We start from the raw sequence: 21,016 nt of genomic DNA on the forward strand, positions 1-21,016 counted from the left end.
ACTGACATATACAGCCACAGGCACACACACAGGGATGGACATACACACAACCATAGGCATACCCACACACGGACACACACGCTGACATGCACAGCCATAGGCACACAAGCAGGGACACACACACTGACATACCCAGCCACAGACACACACGCAGGGACTCACACACAAAACCACAGGCAAACACACACACACACACACACACACACACTGACACACAATGCCACTGAGACACACAGGGCCACCCACATACACGGACATACACAGTCACAGGCCCACACACAGGGGCGCACACACAAATCCATAGGCCCCCCCCACATACACACACCCTGACAAACACCGCCACACAGACGGGGGTCACACACGTACACTGACATGCAATAGCCATAGGCTCACACACAGGGACATACACACAAGCTTGCCCATGGGAACTCTTGCAAACACCCCCAGAAGAAGCATCCCTGCAGTCACAGGGACACACATACACGCAGAACAGTGCTTGGCACATAGTAAGCGCTTAACAAATACCATCATTATTATTACACACACACACACACACACACACACACACACACTCTTTCTGGTCCTCCTTTCCCCTTCCCTTCTCTCCCTCTATCTAAGCATCAGGTCCCGGGGTGTGTTGGGGGAGGGGGACAGGAGAGACCCGAACTCATCACCTGGGGCCACCATGGGGGCAGCGGGGGTTTGGGGGAGGGCGGCCTCGCCTTCCCTGGGGGGCGAGGGGGGTCTCCTGCTTGCCAGCTTGCCTGCCCAGCCCACTTGCCCGTTTCCAGCCGCCTCTGGCTCTGATCCAGAGGGACATTTCCCCAATTAGGATCATTTCCCACTGAGGCCATTTCCTGGGCTGTTTCCTATTTCCCCGTCCTTGGCCTGGGGAGGAGGAGGGGGAGGTGGGGAGATGTCGGCCCCTCGTTTCTACCGCCCCCGCCCTCAGAGTAGCCTGGTCCGGGCTGCCCACACAGCCGTGCCAGCTGGGCCCTCTCCCCGCCTTTGTGGAGAGGGTTTGAGGGGAGGAGGACGACGACGATGAGGAGAAGGAGGAGGAGGAAGAAGAGGGGGAGGAGGAGGAGGAGGAAGAAGAGGAGGGCGAGGAGGAAGAGGAGGACGAGGATGAGAAGGAAGAGGACAAGGAGAAGGAGGAGGAAAAGGAGGCCGAAGAGAAGGAGAAGGAGGAGGAAGATGAGGCCTAGGAGGAGGAGGAGGAGGAGGAAGAGGAGTGGGAGGAAGAGGAGAAAGAGGAGAGTGAGGAAGAGGAGAGAGAGGAGGAGGAGGAAGAAGAGGAGGGCGAGGAGGAAGAAGAGGAGGGAGAGGAGGACGAGGAGGACAAGGATGAGGAGGACGAGGAGGACGAGGATGAGGAGGAAGAGGAGGATGAGGAGGAAGAGGAGGACGAGGATGAGGAGGAGGAAAAGGAGGCCGAAGAGAAGGAGAAGGAGGAGGAAGATGAGGCCTAAGAGGAGGAGGAGGAGGAAGAGGAGAGGGAGGAAGAGGAGGAAGAGGAGAAGGAGGAAGAGGAGAGAGAGGAGAGGGAGGAAGAGGAGTGGGAGGAAGAGGAGAGAGAGGAGGAGGAGGAGGAAGAGGAGAGGGAGGAGGACGAGGATGAGGAGGAAGAGGAGGACAAGGAGAAGGAGGAGGAAAAGGAAGCCGAAGAGAAGGAGGAGGAGGAAGATGAGGCCTAGGAGGAGGAGGAGGAGGAGGAAGAGGAGAGGGAGGAAGAGGAGAGGGAGGAAGAGGAGAGAGAGGAGGAGGAAGAGGAGAGGGAGGAGGACGACGAGGAGGAAGAAGAGGAGAACAATGAAGAGGAGGAGGATGAAGAGGAGGAGGACAACGAGGAGGAGGAGGTGGATGATCAGGAGGAGGAGAGGGATGACCAGGAGGAGGAGGAGGATGACCAGGAGGAGGAGGAGGAGGGGGACGAGGAGGAAGAGGAGGGACAGCTCTACTCCCTTTCCACATCCTCTGGGTCCGGATGTAAGCGTCCAGGGCCTTGGGTTCACACTCTCCCCACCCACCTCAATCCACCCCCCCCCCCCCACCACCACCAGCGGCCGCCTCAGAGAGGCAGATGATGTCACGGGGTGGGGGTGGGCAGGGGGAGAAAGAAAGCTGGGGGCGGGGGAAGGGGGCTGGAGAGCCAGATGGAGGGACTGAGGAGGGAGGGGGCCGACTGAGCAGGCTGGACCGGAGGAAGGAGACAGAGAGATGGAGGAAGAGATCTGGGGGGTCAGGGAGGGAAAGGGGAGGAGGGAGAGAAGATAGTGGGAGAGATAAGGAGGAGCCAAGTGAGAAGGATGAAGGAGGAGGTGGAGGCAAGGATGGAAGCGGGGGAGACAGGAAAGGGAAGGCTACAAGGGCGGAGTAGGGCGGGCAGGGGTTGGGATCTGGACATCGATTTCAAATTGGTTTTCTGAGCTAGACTAGTAAACAAGGACCCCACACTCTCCCTCTGCCCCCAAAGAGAGAGAGAGAGCCCCAACCCCTGCCCTATTTCCTCCAGGGGGCATGGGGGGGCCTGTGCCAATGGAAGGCCTACGAGAGACCCAGAGAGACGGGCCGGTGGGCGACCAGAGACCACCCCCCATCCCAACAGGAGGCACCCAGGGGAGGCCGGGGTGGAGGCCCCACTTTCCTCGTTCCCAGCTCTGCTGCCCCCGGCTTGATTCTGGGATATCGATAGAGGAGGCTCGGAGCAGTCAGGAAATTTATGGGCCCCGGAGGGAGGGAGAGAGGGGGAGGAGCCGGTGGCGAGAGGAGAGGAAGGGAAACAGCCCGGAGGCCGATCAATATTAGTCCGAGTGGGAATTAGAGAGCGAGCCAGCGAGTGAGAGAGAGAGAGAGAGAGAGAGATGAGGTGGGGTGGAGGAGAGAGACAGAGACAGTGAAACAGAGACAGGGAGAGGTGAGAAGCAAATCCAGGGAGACCCACAGTGAAGGAGGGAAGGGAGAAGGAAAGCAGGGCAGGAGACGGAGTGGCAGGGGATATAGGAAGGGACTCGCAGAGACATGGTGTGAGGAGGACGCAGAGAGACACCCAGGGACTGAGGGAGACCGAGAGACCCAGAGATAGCAACACACACACACACACACACACACACACACACACACACAAACTCACGAGAGAAAACCAGAGCCAGCCATAGGGCAATGGAGGCAAAGACAGACACGAAGATGGAGACAGAAACAGTGCTATAAACTCGGAGAAAGAGGGGTGGAGGGGAGAGACCAGATGGAGAGAACGACAGAGGCGGCACCCAAAATGAAGTGAGAGGGAGACTCGGACCCAGGCAGGCCCAGCAGAAGCAGGAAGAAGCTGATAAGCGCTTAATAAATACGATTGAATGAATGAATGTAGAGAGCGAAGGGAGACAAGAGTCCAAGTACTACGGCCTGTCATCTTGCCGGCCCTGGGCAATGTGTTCTGCCCTTCTCTCTGCCTCAGTGTCTCCACCAACCAGTTTCGCTTCCATTCTGCCTCAGTCTCCCTCTCTGCCTCTCCAGCCATCTCTTTGGGGAGGCAGTGTGGCCTGGTGAAAAGAACCCGGGACTAGGAGTCCAAAGACCTGGATTCAAGTCCCAGCCCTGCCTCGGGTCTGCTGTGTTTCCTTGGGCAGATCCTTTAAACTCTAGGCCTCAGTTTCCTCATCTGTAAAATGAGGATAAGAAAGATCGTGAGCCCTTTATGGAATAGGGGGTGTGTCCAATTCGCCAATCTTGTATCTATCCCAGTGCCTGCTACGCTATAGGAGTTAACAAATGTCATCATCATAATGATGATGATTATGATTATTTTCCCACTCAGGGATTAGGTGCCAGGAACAAGCTTCCTCCCTGGACTCCAGGCCCGGCTAACTTCCCCGATCCCTCCAGCCCCCTCCAAAGGCTGTAATAGGGGAACTGAGGCAGTAGAGAAGCCCCCCCCAACCCCCACAACCCAACAGCACCACTAAGCCCTGAAATACGCATCTCTGGATCACTCTGCCTCTGTCTCTGGGTCTCTCTCCCTCCAGGACCCAGGCTTTTCTCAGCACCCCCAACGGCTGCTCTGCCATGGGCCAGTGGGTTTGGGAACCGGTCCTCACTGCCCCGCCCATCTCTGACCCTGGCCGCCAACCCTCCTCCCCCTCCCCACCACCGCCCCATGCTCTAAGCTTACAGGACACCTCATGACACCCCCGGACTCCTGGACAGAAGCTACCGATGAAGTTCCTCAGGTCCCAGACTGGCAGCCCACCCCTCGGGGCCCCTTCAGAGGGGTCAGAGTTCAAACACATCACTGAAGTCCCGCTGGCTTCTCCGGGACCCACCATGATCAACATCACCGGGCCCACCTCCCCTCTGGGCTCCTTCCAGGGACTGTGATTTCAACACCCCCAACACACACCATCTCTCCCATGCACCGCCCCCACCCCACTTCCAGGCTCTGGCAGGGTCAGCCTGAGGCCTGGGGCCCGGAGGTGTTTGCAAGGGAGAGTGTTGGGGGGGACTGTGGGGCAGATTCCTGCCAGAGCCCCGTCCCCAGACACCCAGGGTTCCCCGGGGCTCCAGAAATGAGTCTCAGAAGGGAAACCGTGGAAGAAGTCCAACCACAATTATCGTGGGAACCACAGCAGAGTTCTCTGGAGACTAGGGGAAGGCGGCGGAGTGGAGGGGGAACACTGGGAGACGCTTCCCTGCACAACAGAAACTAACAGCCAGGCCAGGCCCACCCAGGGGAGATGGCACGGAGGCTGGGAATGGTTAGTTTGCGGGCAACTCAGGGGTTCTCTCGCCGCTTCCCGTTTACCCATCTGAGGGAGAAGGGCCTGTTCCCCGGGCTTTGGGTCCTGAAGCAGCCCCCAAACTGTACGGTTGAAGCCGTGTCTCTCCGACTGGGGCTGGAGCTGGCCTGATGGGCAGCTGTCCCCTCCACCCCCATCGCCAGCCAGTCTGGGTTCTGGGTAGCACCTCAGGGATGGCTGAAGCAGTAATATTAATTCAGTTGTATTTATTGAGTAGTTACTATGCTCAGAGCACTGAACTAAGTGCTTGGGGATAGCACTTAGTATAGCTGACCACCCAGCATCTTGCCTCTCCCCACTCCAGTCCATACTTCTCTCTGCTGCCCGGATCACTTTTCTACAAAAAGGTTCAGGACGTGTCACCCCACTCCTCAAAAAACTCCACGGGTTGTCCATCAACCTCTGCAACAAACAAAAACTCCTGACCATCGGCTTTAAAGCACTCCGGCACCTTGCCCACTTCTACCTCACCTCGCTACTCTGCTACTACCAACTCAGCCCGCACAGTTCGTTCCTCTAATGCTAACCTTCTCACTGTACCTCGATCTCGCCTGTCTCGCCGCCGACCCCTCGCCCACGTCCTGCCTCTAGCCTGCAATGCCCTTTCTCCTCAAATCCAACAGTCAGTTACTCTCTCCACCTTCATAGCCTTATTGAAAGCATATTTCCTGCAGGAGGGCTGCCCTAAGCTCCCCCTTTCCTCTTCTCCCACTCCCTTCTGCGTGGCCCTGACTTGCTCCCTCTGTTCTTCCCCCCGCCCAGCCCCACAGCACTTATGTACATATTTATAATTTATTTATTTGTATTAATGTCTGTCTCTCCCCCTCTAGACTGGAAGCTCTTTGTGAGCAGGGAATGTGTCTGTTCATCTCTAATTTATTTATTTGTATTAATGTCTGTCTCTCCCCCTCTAGACTCTAAGCTCTTTGTGAGCGGGGAATGTGTCTGTTCATTGTCATACTGTACACTCCCAAGTGCTTAGTACAGTGCTCTGCACACAGTAAGCGCTCAATAAATACGACAATGAACTGAATGAAAGAATGAAAGTAATAGGGCTCGGGGACAGGGTTCAGTGGGGGAAGATCAGTGTCAGGGAGAGGAAACCAAGACACAGTCTCCCACCCTGGCTAGGATGCCAGGGTGCCAGTGTGCCCAGTCATGGCTGGCAGCAGCAACCCGGGATCCTTGGTTACCAAGATGCCAACCCCAAGAGGTCTACAAGAAAATTCCTTTCCCACAAAACGTACCAGGCCAACAGCCTTTGTGAGCCGCCAACCCACAGCCCAATCTCCCTAGAGGAAGGAAAACCAACAGCCTGCCTCAGAGTTTGAGTCTTAGAAAGAAGCAAGTTTATCCTGTATAGGTGCCATCACACCCACCTTTTCTTCAGATTGTCGGGTCCATCAGGGCGGGGGCCTGGGGTTTCAGCTGGCCACAAACATCCGGACACTCAATGCTTAGGTTTCGATGAAGTTAAAGAGGAGGTCCCCTGCCCCCATCCCCACCCCCACCCCCACCAGCCTTCCAGAACCTGGGCATCTCATTTCCTTGCCCTCAGTTCTCCCCTCCCAGGCCTTCCCATAGCCACAGTTTACCCAGTTTACCACCCCTCTGGTGACAGCAGCGGGGAAAGGGCAATGCCCATTCAGAGTCTACTGGAAAACAGGCCCAGTGCCCTCCTGGGAGAACCAACCGTGCCCATCGCTTGTAGTTTGACTGCAAAGTTCTCAGAGGCCGGAACCCCTCAAGAGGCCATCCCAGAAGCCTTTTTCATCATCAATCGTATTTATTGAGTGCTTACTATGTGCAGAGCACTGTACTAAGCGCTTGGGAAGTACAAATTGGCAACATATAGAGACAGTCCCTACCCAACAGTGGGCTCACAGTCTAAAAGGGATTTTCCCACATCTCACTTCCCAGTCTGTCTGCCACGCTGCATGCTGAGAAGCAGTGTGGCCTACTGGATAAAGCACAGGTTTGGGAGTCAGAAGGACCCGGGTTCTAATCCCGGCTCCACCACTTTTCTGCTGTGTGACCTTGGGCAAGTCCCTTCATTTCTCTGTGCCTCAGTTACCTCATCCATACCACGGGGATAAAGACTGTGACTCTCGAGTGGAACATGGACTGCGTCCAAACTGATTAACTTGCATCGACCCCAGCGCTTAGTACAGTGCCTGGCACACATAAGCGCTTAACAAATACCATAACAAAAAAAAACAAAACTGCACAGCCCCCAGAAAACAGAATGATTATGAGGCCCTTGGTGGGACTGAAAGCAGCAAGTTCAACCTGTACATCTGGCAATACTATCCTCACGTGGAAGAGAGTTGCAGTTCAACAATCCTCTGTCTCAAGGGGGAGGAGCTAAAGCAGGAAGCAATCCTCAGTATTCTCACACGTGCTCTGCCTACAGTAAGCACTCAATATATATCACTGATGGATTGATTAATGGATATGGCATGGAGACAAGAAGCAGCACTCCCAGATGCCTCTCGTGGCATCACGGAAAGTTGAAGGGAGTGGGTGGAGGGGAGGAAGGTGGGCTTGAAAGGGGCCGGGACAGCTCTTTCACTGGGGAAGGCAGAGAATATAAAGGGACTGAGTGAGGCTCCCGGCCCCCCACCACCCTGTCTCATCCCATCCCCGAAGAAAATCATCACTCTGTCAAGCCACATTGGACAATTAGCCCGACATCCTGCTCGTTTTCGTGATAGTCAACTGGACTTTCGGGATGCCAGGAGCAGCAGGTTTATCCTATATACTTCCAAAGGACACTGGGAAGGAACGGAGAACTGCGAGCTCAACTAGCCTAGTTTCGGACCCGTCATGGGCATATGTTCGTGTGTGTGTGCATTTGTGTATGTGTGTGTATTTGTGTGTGTGTGCACACTCGCATGTGAAAGCAACAAGCTCGCCCACCAAGGGGAAGGGTTCAGAAGCAACCAATTCCTGGGAGTCGGGAAGCAGCAAGTTTATCCCGCACAGTTCCTGATCACATCCTAGCAGGAGCCAGGGAGTGTCAGCTGTGTGACTTTGGACAAGTCACGTAATGATAATAATGGCATTTATTAAGCACTTACTATACTTCTCTGTGCCTTAGTGACCTCATCGGTAAAATGGGAATTAAGACTGTGAACCCCCCGTGGGACAACCTGATCACCTTTGTAACCTCCCCAGCGCTTAGAACAGTGCTTGGCATATAGTAAGCGCTTAATAAATGCCATTACTATTATTATTATTAAAGCAGCAGACTGGTTCACTGCTGCAACCTTCTAGGAGAAGGGAACAGGAAGCAACCAGTCCATTCTACAACGCCCTTAAATGCATTCCCTGTTTCCCCTCTCCCGCCTCGGGTGACCTGGTACCGCCTCTGACACCGGGCACTGGCACAGACCCTGGGCAGCCCCCGCACCATAGACTGTCCCCCTCCTCCCCGGGGCAGGAACTCACGGTCGTTGCAGACAGGACCCCCATATGAGGTCATGGAGCAGTCGCAGGTGAAGCCGTCCCACTGCTGCAGGCAGACGCCCTGGTTGGCACAGGAATCTTCGGTGCAGGTGGTGCTGGGGCCTGGGGAGAGAAGGAGGGACGGGCACGAAGTCCCGCTCAGCCTGGCCCTGCCCACCCCCGGGCTCAGCTGGCTCTAATGATGATGATTTGGGTATTCATTATGCACTTTTTTTAGTAGCATTTATTAAGCGCGTACTATGTGCAAAGCACTGTTCTATTCATTCATTCAATCGTATTTATTGAGCACTTACTGTGTGCAGAGCACTGTACTAAGCACTTGGGAAGTACAAGTTGGAAGTACAAGTTGTTCTTAGCGCTACTGAGAGTTCACCTCCTCCAGGAGGCCTTCCCTGACTGAGCCCCTTCCTTCCTCTCCCCCTCGTTCCCCTCTCCATCCCCCCCATCTTACCTCCTTCCCTTCCCCACAGCACCTGTATATATGTATGTATGTTTGTACATATTTATTACTCTATTTATTTTACTTGTACATATCTATTCTATTTATTTTATTTTGTTAGTATGTTTGGTTTTGTTCTCTGTCTCCCCCTTTTAGACTGTGAGCCCACTGTTGGGTAGGGACTGTCTCTATATGTTGCCAATTTGTACTTCCCAAGCAGTTAGTACAGTGCTCTGCACACAGTAAGCGCTCAATAAATATGATTGATGATGATGATGATGATGGGGAGGGTGCAAGGTGATCAGGGTGTCCCACGTGGGGCTCACAGTCTTAATCCCCATTTTACAGGTGAGGTAACTGAGGCACAGAGAAGTGAAGTGACTTGCCCAAAGTCACGCAGCTGACAAGTGGCAGAGCAGGGATTTGAACCCATGACCTCTGACTCCAAAGCCCGGGCTCTTTCCACTGAGCCACGCTGCTTCTGCTTCTTGGCACTTATGAGGCACCAAGCACTGTATTATGCAGTGGGATAGACAGAAGATATTCATGGGACAACCGATCACCTTGTATCCTCCCCAGCGCCTAGAACAGTGCTTTGCACATAGTAAGCGCCTAACAAATACCAAAATTATTATTATTATATTCAGCTCGGACACAGCCCCTGTCCCACATGGGCTCCCATTCTAAAGTTAGGGAAAGCAGGGTTCTTATCACTACTCTACAGCTGAGGGAAACTGAGGCTGGTGAGGCAGTATGGTGCAGTGGATAGAGCACGGGCCTGAGAATCAGAAGGTCATGGGTTCTAATCCCAGCTCCTCTACTTGTCTGCTGTGTGAACTTGGGCAAGTCACTTCACTTCTCTGGGCCTCAGTTACCTCATCTGGAAAATGGGGATTGAGACTGTGAGCCCCATGTGGATCCCAGACTGAGCCCCCTTTTTCCTCTCCTCTTCCCCATCCCCCCCCCCAGCTCTACCTCCTTCCCCTCCCCACAGCACCTGTATATATGTTTGTACAGATTTTATCACTCCATTTTGCTTGTACATATTTACTATTCTATTCATTTTGTTAATGATGTGCATTTAGCTTTAATTGTATTTGTTCTGACGACTTGACACCTGTCTACATGTTTTGTTTTGTTGTCTGTCTCCCCCTTCTAGACTCTGAGCACGCTTTTGGGTAGGGACCGTCTCTATATGTTGCCAACTTGTACTTCCCAAGCGCTTAGTACAGTGCTCTGCACACAGTAAGCGCTCAATACGGTTGAATGAATGAATGAATGTGGGACAGGGACTCTGTCCAACCCGATTTACTTGATCCACTCCAGCGTTTAGTACAGTGCCTGGCACTTAGTAAGCATTGAACAAATACCATTATTGTTGTTATTATTATTATTATTATTATCATTATTATTAAGTGATTGCCCAATGGTATGCAACAGGTCAGGGGTAGAGCCAGGTCTCTGGGCTGTCAGGCCCCTGCTCTTTCCATTACGCTCACAGCCTCCGGAAGCATTTTTGTCAGTGGCCACGGTTTGACCATTCTCTGCCCACTGTGTGTTATAAATGACTTATTTAAATTAATATCTGTCTCCCCTCTAGACTGTAAGCTCAATTTGGGCAGGGAACGTGTTTATCAAATCTCTTGTATTGTACTCTCCCAAACGCTTAATACAGTGTTCTGCACACAGAAAGCGCTCAACCAATACCATTTGACGATGGCAATGAGAAGCAGCGTGGCTCAGTGGAAAGAGCCCGGGCTTTGGAGTCGGAGGTCATGGGTTCAAATTTCGGCTCAGCCAATTGTCGGCTGTGTAACTCTGGGCAAGTCACTTAACTTCTCTGTGCCTCAGTGACCTCATCTGTAAAATGGAGATGAAGACTGTGAGCCCCTCGTGGGACAACCTGATCACCTTGTATCCGCCCCGGTGCTTAGAAAAGTGCTTTGCACATAGTAAGTGCTTATTATTATTATTATTATTATTATTATGTTCAAAGTGCGAAGAATCATCCCTTCTGCTTTCCTCCCCCATCCCACCCTCTGCCCATCCTGCCTGGGGGCGAACATTTGGGCACGTGCCTGGTGTCATTCATTCATTAAAGTGTGGCTCAGTGGAAAGAGCACGGGCTTTGGAGTCAGAGGTCACGGGTTCGAATCCCGATTCCACCACATGTCTGCTGTGTGACCTTGGGCAAGTCACTTAACTTCTCTGAGCCTCAGTAACCTCGTCTGTAAAATGGGGATTAAGACTGTGAGCCCCACGTGGGACAACTTGATCACCTTGGATCCCCCCCAGCGCTTAGAACAGTGCTCTGCACATCGTAAGCGCTTAACAAATGCCATCATTATTATTATTATTATTTATTGAGCGCTTACTGTGTGCAGAGCACTGTAGTAAGCGCTTGGGAAGTACAAGTTGGCAACATACAGAGGCGGTCCCTACCCAACAGCGGGCTCACAGTCTAGAAGGGGGAGACAGACAACAAAACAAAACATATTAGTAAAATAAAATAAATAGAATAAATATGTACAAGTAAAATAAATAACTAGAGTAATAAATACGTACAAATAGTTTCAGGGACCCTTGGCCATCATCTCACTGCCAGCTGGAAGCAGTCCAGCCCTGCCCAGCTTCACCAGCCCCGCCGACAGCAGCACCCTGGCCCACGTCGTGCCTCTGGCCTGGGAAGCCCTCCCTCCTCAAATCTGCCAGATAATTACTCTCGTCCCCTTCACAGCCTTATTGAAGGCACATCTTCTCCAAGAGAAACAGCGTGGCTTAGTGAAAGAGCACGGGTTTAGGAGTCAGAGGTGGTGGGTTCTAATCCCACCTCCGCCACTTGTCTGCTGTATGACCTTGGGCAAATCACTTAATTTCTCCACTACTGAGAGCTCACCTCCTCCAGGAGGCCTTCCCAGACTGAGCCCCCTCCTTCCTCTCCCCCTCGTCCCCCGCTCCATTCCCCCGTCTTACCTCCTTCCCTTCCCCACAGCACCTGTATATATGTACATATGTTTGTACGTATTTATTACTCTATTTATTTTACTTGTACATATCTATTCTATTTATTTTATTTTGTTAATATGTTTTGTTTTGTTCTCTGTCTCCCCCTTCTAGACTGTGAGCCCACTGTTGGGTAGGGACAGTCTCTTCCCTTCCCCTCAGCACCTGTATATATGTATATATGTTTGTACATATTTATTACTCTATTTATTTTACTTGTACATATCTATTCTATTTATTTTATTTTGTTAATATGTTTTGTTTCGTTCTCTGTCTCCCCCTTCTAGACTGTGAGCCCACTGTTGGGTAGGGACTGTCTCTATATGTTGCCAACTTGTACTTCCCAAGCGCTTAGTACAGTGCTCTGCACACAGTAAGTGCTCAATAAATACAACTGATTGATTGATTGATTGATTGATTGATTCTCTGGGCTTCAGTGACCTCATCTGTCAAATGGGGATGAAGACCGTGAGTCCCACGTGGGACAACCTGATTACCTTGTATCTCCCCCAGCATTTAGAACAGCGCTTGACACATAGTAAGTGCTTAACAAATACCAACATTATTATTAAGGGGTCTTCCCAAACTAATATAGCTTTAATTCTATTTAATTCTTTAATTCTGTTTGTTCTGACGACTCTGACACCTGTCTACATCATCATCAATCGTATTTATTGAGCGCTTACTATGTGCAGAGCACTGTACTAAGCGCTTGGGAAGTACAAATTGGAAACGTATAGAGACAGTCCCTACCCAACAGTGGGCTCACAGTCTACATGTTTTGTTCTGTTGTCTGTCTCCCTCTTCTAGACTGTGAGCCCGTTATTGGATAGGGACCGTCTCTATATGTTGCCAACTTGTACTTACCAAGCGCTTAGTACAGTGCTCTGCACTCAGTAAGTGCTCAATAATTTCCTCATCTCCCACTCCCTTCTGCATCGCCCTGACTTGCTCCCTTTGCACCTCCCCCCTTTCCCAGCCCCACAGAACTCAGGTATATATCTGTAATTTGATTTATTTGTATTGATGTCTGTCTCCTCCACCTCTAAACTGCGAGTTCGTTGTGGGCAGGGACAGTCACTCTTTATTGTTGCATTGTCCTTTCTCAAGCGCTTAGTACAGTGCTCTGCACACAGTAAGCACTTAATAAATACGACTGAATGAATGAACGAATGAATGAGAAGAGTGGGAATAATAATAAGAATGATGGTATTTGTTAAGCACTTACTATGTGCAAAGCACTGTTCTAAGCGCTGGGGGGGGGGGATACAAGGTGATCAGGTTGTCCCACGGGGGGCTCACAGTCTTCATCCCCATTTTACAGATGAGGGAACTGAGGCCCAGAGAACTTGCCCAAAGTCACCCAGCTGATAAGTGGCGGAGCTGGGATTTGAACCCATGGCCTCTGACTCCAAAGCCCGGACTCTTTCCACTGAGCCACGCTGCTTCAGCCGCCAGCACAGGCAGGAGGGGCGGACTGGACCGCTTTCTGCTGGGGGGGCCAGGATCTCTCTCCCACCGGTTTCGCCCCAGATCCCGGGATCCCTGGGGAACAGCCAGATCCCTGGGGCTGATCCAGACCACCCTGGTTTACTCCTGGGGGACCACAGATTTCCCTAACCTATTAATGGGGGACCACAGACCTTCCTGTTTCACTATTGAGGGTAAGTCACTTGACTTGGGGCAAGTTACATAACTTCTCTGAGCCTCAGTTCCCTCATCTGTCAAATGGGGATTAAGACTGTGAGCCCCGTGGGATTACCTGATCATCTTGTATACCCCCCAGCACTTAGAACAGTGCTTCGCACATAGTAAGTGCTTAACAAATGCCATCATTATCATTATTATTATTGAGAAGCAGCATGGCCTACTGGCAAGAGCACGGGCTTGAAAGCCAGAGGACGTGGGTTCAAATCCTGCCCCCGCACTGGTCTGCTGGGTGACCTTGGGCAAGTCACTTAACTCCTCTGGGCCTCAGTTACCTCATCTGTAAAATGGGGATTAAGGCTGTAAACCCCACGTGGGACAACCTGATTACCTTGTACCTACCCCAGTGCTTAGAGTAGTGCTTGGAACATAGCAAATGCTTTAAAAACACCATTATTATCATTATTATTACCAGGGGACCACAGACCTCCCAGTGTGGCTTAGTGGATAGAGCATGGGCCTGGGAGAAAGAAGAACCTGGGTTCTAATTCTGACTCAGTCACATGTCTACTATGTGACCTTGGACAAGTCACTTCACTTCTATGGGCCTCAGTTATCTCATCTGGAAAATGGGGATTAAGGGTGTGAGCCCCATGTGACACAGGGACTGTGTCCAACCTGACTAACTTGTATCTACCCCAGAGCTTTAGATCAGTGTTTGGCACGTAGTAAGCACTTAAAAATAATGATTTTTTTTGTTTAACTGGGGGAACACGGCTATCTTATTACGTAGTGACCCCAGACCTCCACGGGCCCACGGGCTTTGGGCCAAACCCAACTGGCAGCTGATTCTAAGGGACAGCGCATGGGCCCGGGAATCAAGAGACGGGGGTTCTAATCCCAACTCTGCCGTTTGCCTGCTGCGCAACCTCGGGCAAGTCACTTAATGTTTCTGTGCCTCTGTTTCCTCCCCTGTAAAATGGGGATTCAATAACCGTTTTTCCTCCTCCTTGGGCCGGGAGTCCCATGTGGGGAAGGGACTGTGTCCAATCTGACTGCGCTGTAGCTTCCCTGACACAGCGCAGTGCTTGGCACATAGTAAGCACTTAAATACAATTATTATTATTATTGCTGTTATTAAATGCAGCTTGACGTGGGGTAATTAATCATCATCATCATCAATCGTATTTATTGAGCGCTTACTATGTGCAGAGCACTGTACTAAGCACTTGGGAAGTACAAATTGGCAACACATAGAGACAGTCCCTACCCAACAGTGGGCTCACAGTCTAAAAGGGGGAGACAGAGAACAAAACCAAACATACTAACAAAATTAATCCCTAGGGGAAGTGTTTTAGTCCAGTGCTGTGCACAGAGTAAGCACTCAATAAATACTAGGGATTGATTGACTAGGGGGGTGTCACCCGTTCCCACCGGCCCCACCGGACAGCTCTTAGCCCACCCAACTTGCCCCCTCCTCCAAGGGGTGGGCAGCTGGCTCTGGGGAGGGACAATCCGGCTAACAGGAACGGCCTAGGTCTCGCCGGTGAGCGCTCACCATCACAGCCCCTCTCCACCTGCCCGATCCGGTGCAGGGCGTCGGCGATGAGGTCCGGGAGGCGGCCGTTGAGGTCCACGGAGGCCAGGCACCCTTGAAAACCGTCGCGGGAGGCCACCAGCTTGGGCAGGTTGTTGAACATGTTCTTGCTGAGGCCTCCGATGTACAATTCACCTACGAGAGGGAGTGGGGTCAGATCCCTGGGCCGGGACCCTCATCCCCCCGGACCTGGAATGCCCTCCCTCTGCCCCTCCGCCAAGCTAGCTCTCTTCCTCCCTTCAAGGCCCTGCTGAGAGCTCACCTCCTCCAGGAGGCCTTCCCAGACTGAGCCCCTTCCTTCCTCTCCCCCTCGCCCCCCTCTCCATCCCCCCATCTTACCTCCTTCCCTTCCCCACAGCACCTGTATATATGTATATATGGTTGTACATATTTATCATTCTATTTATGTATTTATTTTACTTGTACATTTCTATCCTATTTATTTTATTTTGTTGGTATGTTTGGTTCTGTTCTCTGTCTCCCCCCTTTTAGACTGTGAGCCCACTGTTGGGTAGGGACTGTTTCTATGTGTTGCCAATTTGTACTTCCCAAGCGCTTAGTACAGTGCTCTGCACATAGTAAGCGCTCAATAAATACGATTGATTGATTGATTGATCTGCCCCTCGGCTTCTCTTCCTTCTTCCCGCTCCACCCTGCCATCTGCTTCCCTCCCCGTGGGCCCCAGGAGTGGGAGCCCCTGGGGAAGGACGGCGGCTGCTGTCTCCCACCCATATGCACCCCCTTTCGTCCTGGGGTCCTTCAGAGCCGTGGTGGCCTCCACTCCACCTCGGCCTCCAGCTCTTTGGGTTGGCCCCCATTAGAGGGGGGCCTCCTGTGGGCAAGGAACAGGTCGCTTTGTTACCCTGGACTTCCCAGATGTCTAATACAGTGCGCACGAGCGCTTGATTAATTACCGAGAAGCAGCGTGGCTCAGTGGAAAGAGCCCAGGCTTGGGAGTCAGAGATCATGGGTTCAAATCCCGATTCTGTGAATTGTCAGCTGTGTGACCTTGGGCAAGTCACTTTGCTTCCCTGTGCCTCGGTTACCTCGTCTGTAAAATGGGGATTGAGACTGTGAGCCCCGCCTGGGACAACCTGATCGCCTGGTATCCCCCCCAGCGCTTAGAACAGTGCTTGACCCATAGTAAGCGACCTTGGGCAAGTCACTTTGCTTCCCTGTGCCTCAGTTACCTTGTCTGTAAAATGGAGATTGAGACTGTGAGCCCCGCCTGGGACAACCTGATCATCTGGTTTCCCCCCCAGCGCTTAGAACAGTGCTTGACACACAGTAAGCGCTAACAAATACTACCATTATTATTATTATTATTATTAATACTACTCCTGATGCTGCTACTATTACTAGACTGTAAGCTCATTGTGGGCAAGAAATGTATCTGTTTATTTGTTATATTGTACTCTCCTAAGCGCTTAGTACAGTGCTCCGCACCCAATAAGTGCTCATGGCATAGTGGATAGAGCACGGGCCTGGGAGTTAGACGGCCATGGGTTCTAAAGCCGTCTCTGCCACTTGTCTGCTGTGTGATCTTGGGCAAGTCGCTTCACTTCTCTGGGCTTCGATACCTCATCTGTAAAATGGGGACTGAGACTGTGAGCCTCATGTGGGACAGGGACTGTGTCCAACCCAAGTACAGTGCTTGCACACAGTAGCGTGGCTCAGTGGAAAGAGCCCAGGCTTGGGAGCCAGAGGTCGTGGGTTCTAATCCCAGCTCCGCCACTTGTCAGCTGTGTGACTTTGGGCAAGTCACTTCACTTCTCTGGGCCTCAGTTACCTCATTTGTAAAATGGGGATTAAGACTGTGAGCCCCATGAGGGACAACCTGATCATCTTGTATCCCCTCCCAGCGCTCAGAACAGTGCTTTGCACATAGTAAGCGCTTAACAAATGCCATCATTATGATTATTATTATTAACCGCTCAATAAATATGATTGAAGGAAGGATTTACTTATGTCCACTCCAGTACTTAGTACAGTGCCTGGTACATAGTAAGCACTTAACAATTACCATAATTATCATTATTATTATTAATAATAATAATAATAAGTACAATTGAATGAATGAATACTACTACTACTACTGCTTCTGTTCCCTCCTCTCAGCTTCTCCTAGAGACCGTATCTCCTGTCCCAGCCTCCCTGCTTCTCTTCCACTCTGTCCCTCTCTCTATCTCATTTCTCTGACCCTCTCCTTCCTTTTTCCCCTGCCCAGCCCCTTCCCCTTACTGCAAGCCCCGTAAACTCACAGAAGGGGCTGGAAGAACGCAGTGCCCATCGCTCCGGGCCTTGTCCCTGCCCTGTCCTGACTCCTGTTCCAGCCCTGACTCTGGTAGGATGTTGGGGCAGAGGGGAAGGGTATGAGCTGGAGGCCCAAGTGACGGCAGCGAATTCCCACTGTGAGCCCACCCGTTCTCGGATGGGCCCGGCTGAATAAAGCTGTGCAGGTGGGCCCACTGACCCCATTGGTGTTCCCCACTGGAAGGTGTAGTGATGACCCTCACGCTGGTTTCACAGCCCCCTCCCCAGTTTGACCTTGCTCTAGTTTGCCGGGACGAGAGGCCCCTCTGGCCAGCTGCTTCTGGGTCTTGGCCCTGGGGTTGGGGGATAAAGGTAGGGACCTCGAGGGTCCCACGTCTGGGCCTGACAAGGAGCCGGGGGGATGGATTCCTCGGGACATTTTCAGGTGAAGATGTCCCACGCTCCTCCCCGCCGGGCCCCCCTCCCCTGCCATTAGGGAAGTTCTTCCTCTGCTTCACCTGGTTTTTTTATGGCATTTATTAAGCGCTTACTATGTGCAAAGCACTGTTCTAAGCGCTGGGGGGGTTACAAGGTGATCAGGTTGTCCCACGGGGGGCTCACAATCTTAATCCCCATTTTCCAGATGAGGTAACTGAGGCCCAGAGAAGTGACTTGCCCAAAGTCACAGAGCTGACAACTGGCGAAGCCGGGATTTGAACCCATGATCTTTGACTCCAGAGCCCGTGCTTTGCCCGTTTTGCCCGTCCATCATGGTGTAGTGGATGGGCCTGGGAATCAGAAGGTCCTGGGTTAAAATCCCGGCCCCACCACTTCTCTGCTGTGTGACCTTGAGCAAATCACTTCACCAAGCACACAGTAAGTGCTGAATAAATACGACTGAATGAAGGAATTTCTCCGGGCCTCAGTTACCTCATCTGGAAAATGAGGACTGAGACCCACGTGGTACAGGGACTGTGTCCAACCCGATTTGCTTGTATCCACCCCGACGCTTAGTACAGCGCCTGGCACATAGTAAGTGCTTAACAAATACCAAAATTTATATTATTGCTACCATCACCTCCTCTTTGTCTCAGTGCCCACCTCCCAAGAGCGAGGTCCTGCCTCGGCTTGGCGGGAAGTGATAGGGGACTGAAGCCTCCCATCACGCCACCGATCCCCCCGGGGTGGGTGGGAAGGGACCAGACGTTGCTGGGCAGACTTGGGTGAAGAACGCTGCCCCATCCGCTCCACCTAAACGCCACGCTGAGCCCGGGCAGGGCAACAACTTCACACTGCCTAGTGGTGGCATCCCTCCTCCCCGTCCTCTCCTAGACTGGCACCGCGTGTGGAGCTCTCAGACCAGCCCACCCCAGGATCATGAAGCCAGAAGTCACTCTGAGCATTTGCAGACTCCTTTCACCACCAACCCTAGTCCCCATTCCTTGTCTCCCTCCCTCCCCCGGTCCCCTGAGTCCACCACTCCCGCTGATCACTTCCACCAGCCTGGAGTTGTGGCATCAGTATCCACGGATTCCCGGCCCGTCCCGCCACCCCCGTCCTATTTCTCTCCCCCTCCCTGCTTCCCTACGGAGTCAAGTCCCTGCCCCAAAGGACCCAGCTCTGGGCTTTGTCTGGGCCACTGAGGGCTGAGGTAAGGGCCAACTGGCCTCAGGACGGGGCTATGGCCTGGACATCCCACCACCTGGGGCCCACCCCCAGCCCAGGCATCAGACTTATATTGTACTCTCCCAAGTGAGGAGATGAGCGCTTACAGTAAGTGCTCAATAAATACAATTGAATGAACAAACGAGAGGAAGAGGGGGCAACGGGGTGGGTGGTAGTCCCAGAGAGTGGGTGATGGACTCCGGAGGGCACACAGAAGAGGCCGGAAAGGGGGGCGGGGGCCGGGCCGCCCTACCTTTGAGGTCGAGGTTGCGGGCGCCGTTGGAGTGCTGCGTGACGGTGCGGGAGTCGATCTTGAGGGTGTGCACGTTGCCTGGGTCCCGCGACACCACTACGTTGTGCCACTGGTTGTCATTGACGGGCTTGTCCGAGTTGCCCTTCATGAGGGACGGGCCGTTCCCCAGGTCGAACACGTAGTGGATGTACCTGGGTTGGGGGCGGGGGGCAGGGGCAGGAGGGGGGCACATGGTCAGACCACTGCGGGGACATGGCCGGGAATGTGTCTGTTCATTGTTCTGTTGGACTCTCCCAAGCGCTTAGTATAGTGCTTTGCCCATAGTGAGCACTCAAAAAATACGATTGAATGAAAGAATGAATGAATGAAAAGACTCTGGCTTCCTAGGATCTCAGGAAAGATTTGGAGGATGGAGAGAAGGTCTGCCTTCTAGACTGTGAGCCCACTGTTGGGTAGGGACCGTCTCTATATGTCGCCAACTTGGACTTCCCAAGTGCTTAGTACAGTGCTCTGCACACAGTAAGAGCTCAATAAATACGATTGAATGAATGAATGAATGCCTAGGAGGGAGGGGCTGCGAAGGACCGGGCCTTGGTGTCCCAGAATGGGAAGTGGAGAAAGGGGTGTTGAATAATAATAATAATATTGGCATTTATTAAGCGCTTACTATGTGCAAAGCACTGTTCTAAGCGCTGGGGAGGTTACAAGGTGATCAGGTTGTCCCACGAGGGGCTCACAGTCTTAATCCTTATTTTCCAGATGAGGTAACTGAGCCCCAGAGAAGTTAAGTGACTTGCCCAAAGTCACACAGCTGACAAGTGGCGGAGCCGGGATTTGAAAGCATGACCTCTGACTCCAAAGCCCGGGCTCTTTTCACTGAGCCACGCTGCTTCTCTTGGTTGAAGTCGCCGAAGCACTTGGTACAGCGCTCTCTGCACACAGAAAGCGCTCAATAAATACCATTGATGGATTGAGAGAAACAGTATGACCCAATGGAAAGAGCCTGGGTCTGGGAATTAGGAGACCTGGGTGATATCCCCAGTTCCACCACTTGCCTGCTGCGTGACCTTGGACAAGTCACTTAACCTCTCCATGCCTCAGTTTCTGCCTATTCATTCATATAGAAGCAGCGTGGCTCAGTGGAAAGAGCCCCGGCTTTGGAGTCAGAGGTCATGGGTCCAAATCCCGGCTCCGCCACTTGTCAGCTGTGTGACTTTGGGCAAGTCACTTCACTTCTCTGGGCCTCAGTTACCTCATCTGGAAAATGGGGATTAAGACTGTGAGCCCCACGTGGGACAACCTCATCACCTTCTAACCTCCCCAGCGCTTAGAACAGTGCTTTGCACATAGTAAGCACTTCATAAATGCCATCATTATTATTATTATTTATTCATTCGTATTTATTGAGCACTTACTGTGCACAGAGCACTGTACTAAGTGCTTGGGAAGTCCAAGTTGGCAACATCTAGAGACGGTCCCTACCCAACAGCGGGCTCACAGTCTAGAAGGGGGAGACAGACAACAAAACATATTAACAAAATAAAATAAATAATAATAATAATAATAATAATAATAATAATGGCATTTATTAGACTCCCTTTTAGACTCCCCCTTTTAGACTCCCCCCCTTTTAGACTGTGAGCCCACTGTTGGGTAGGGACTGTCTCTATGTGTTGCCAAGTTGTACTTCCCAAGCGCTTAGTACACTGCTCTGCACACAGTAAGTGCTCAATAAATACGATTGATTGATTAAGTGCTTACTATGTGCAAAGCACTGTTCTAAGCGCTGGGGAGGTTACAAGATGATCAGTTTGTCCCACGGGGGGCTCACGGTCTTCATCCCCATTTTACAGATGAGGGAACTGAGGCCCAGAGAAGTGAAGTGACTTGCCCAA

At 52.1% G+C, this 21,016-nt stretch overlaps 1 protein-coding gene across 6 annotated transcripts in view; it reads right to left on the reverse strand.

Annotated features, from left to right (window-relative positions):
- Positions 1-21,016, reverse strand: part of NRXN2 (neurexin 2) — a 221,523-nt gene that overhangs the window by 94,014 nt on the left and 106,493 nt on the right. For all 6 annotated transcript variants that reach the window (XM_038764062.1, XM_038764060.1, XM_038764058.1 and 3 more), the window contains exons 14-16: positions 19,122-19,312; positions 14,912-15,085; positions 8,247-8,366 (exon numbers count right to left, since the gene is read on the reverse strand). In XM_038764062.1, the coding sequence (XP_038619990.1) occupies positions 8,247-8,366; positions 14,912-15,085; positions 19,122-19,312 (485 nt within the window). The remainder of the gene's footprint in view (positions 1-8,246; positions 8,367-14,911; positions 15,086-19,121; positions 19,313-21,016) is intronic.

The sequence above is a fragment of the Tachyglossus aculeatus genome, chromosome 22 (genome assembly GCF_015852505.1).
Source record: "Tachyglossus aculeatus isolate mTacAcu1 chromosome 22, mTacAcu1.pri, whole genome shotgun sequence".
In the NCBI taxonomy this organism is placed as follows: domain Eukaryota; kingdom Metazoa; phylum Chordata; class Mammalia; order Monotremata; family Tachyglossidae; genus Tachyglossus; species Tachyglossus aculeatus.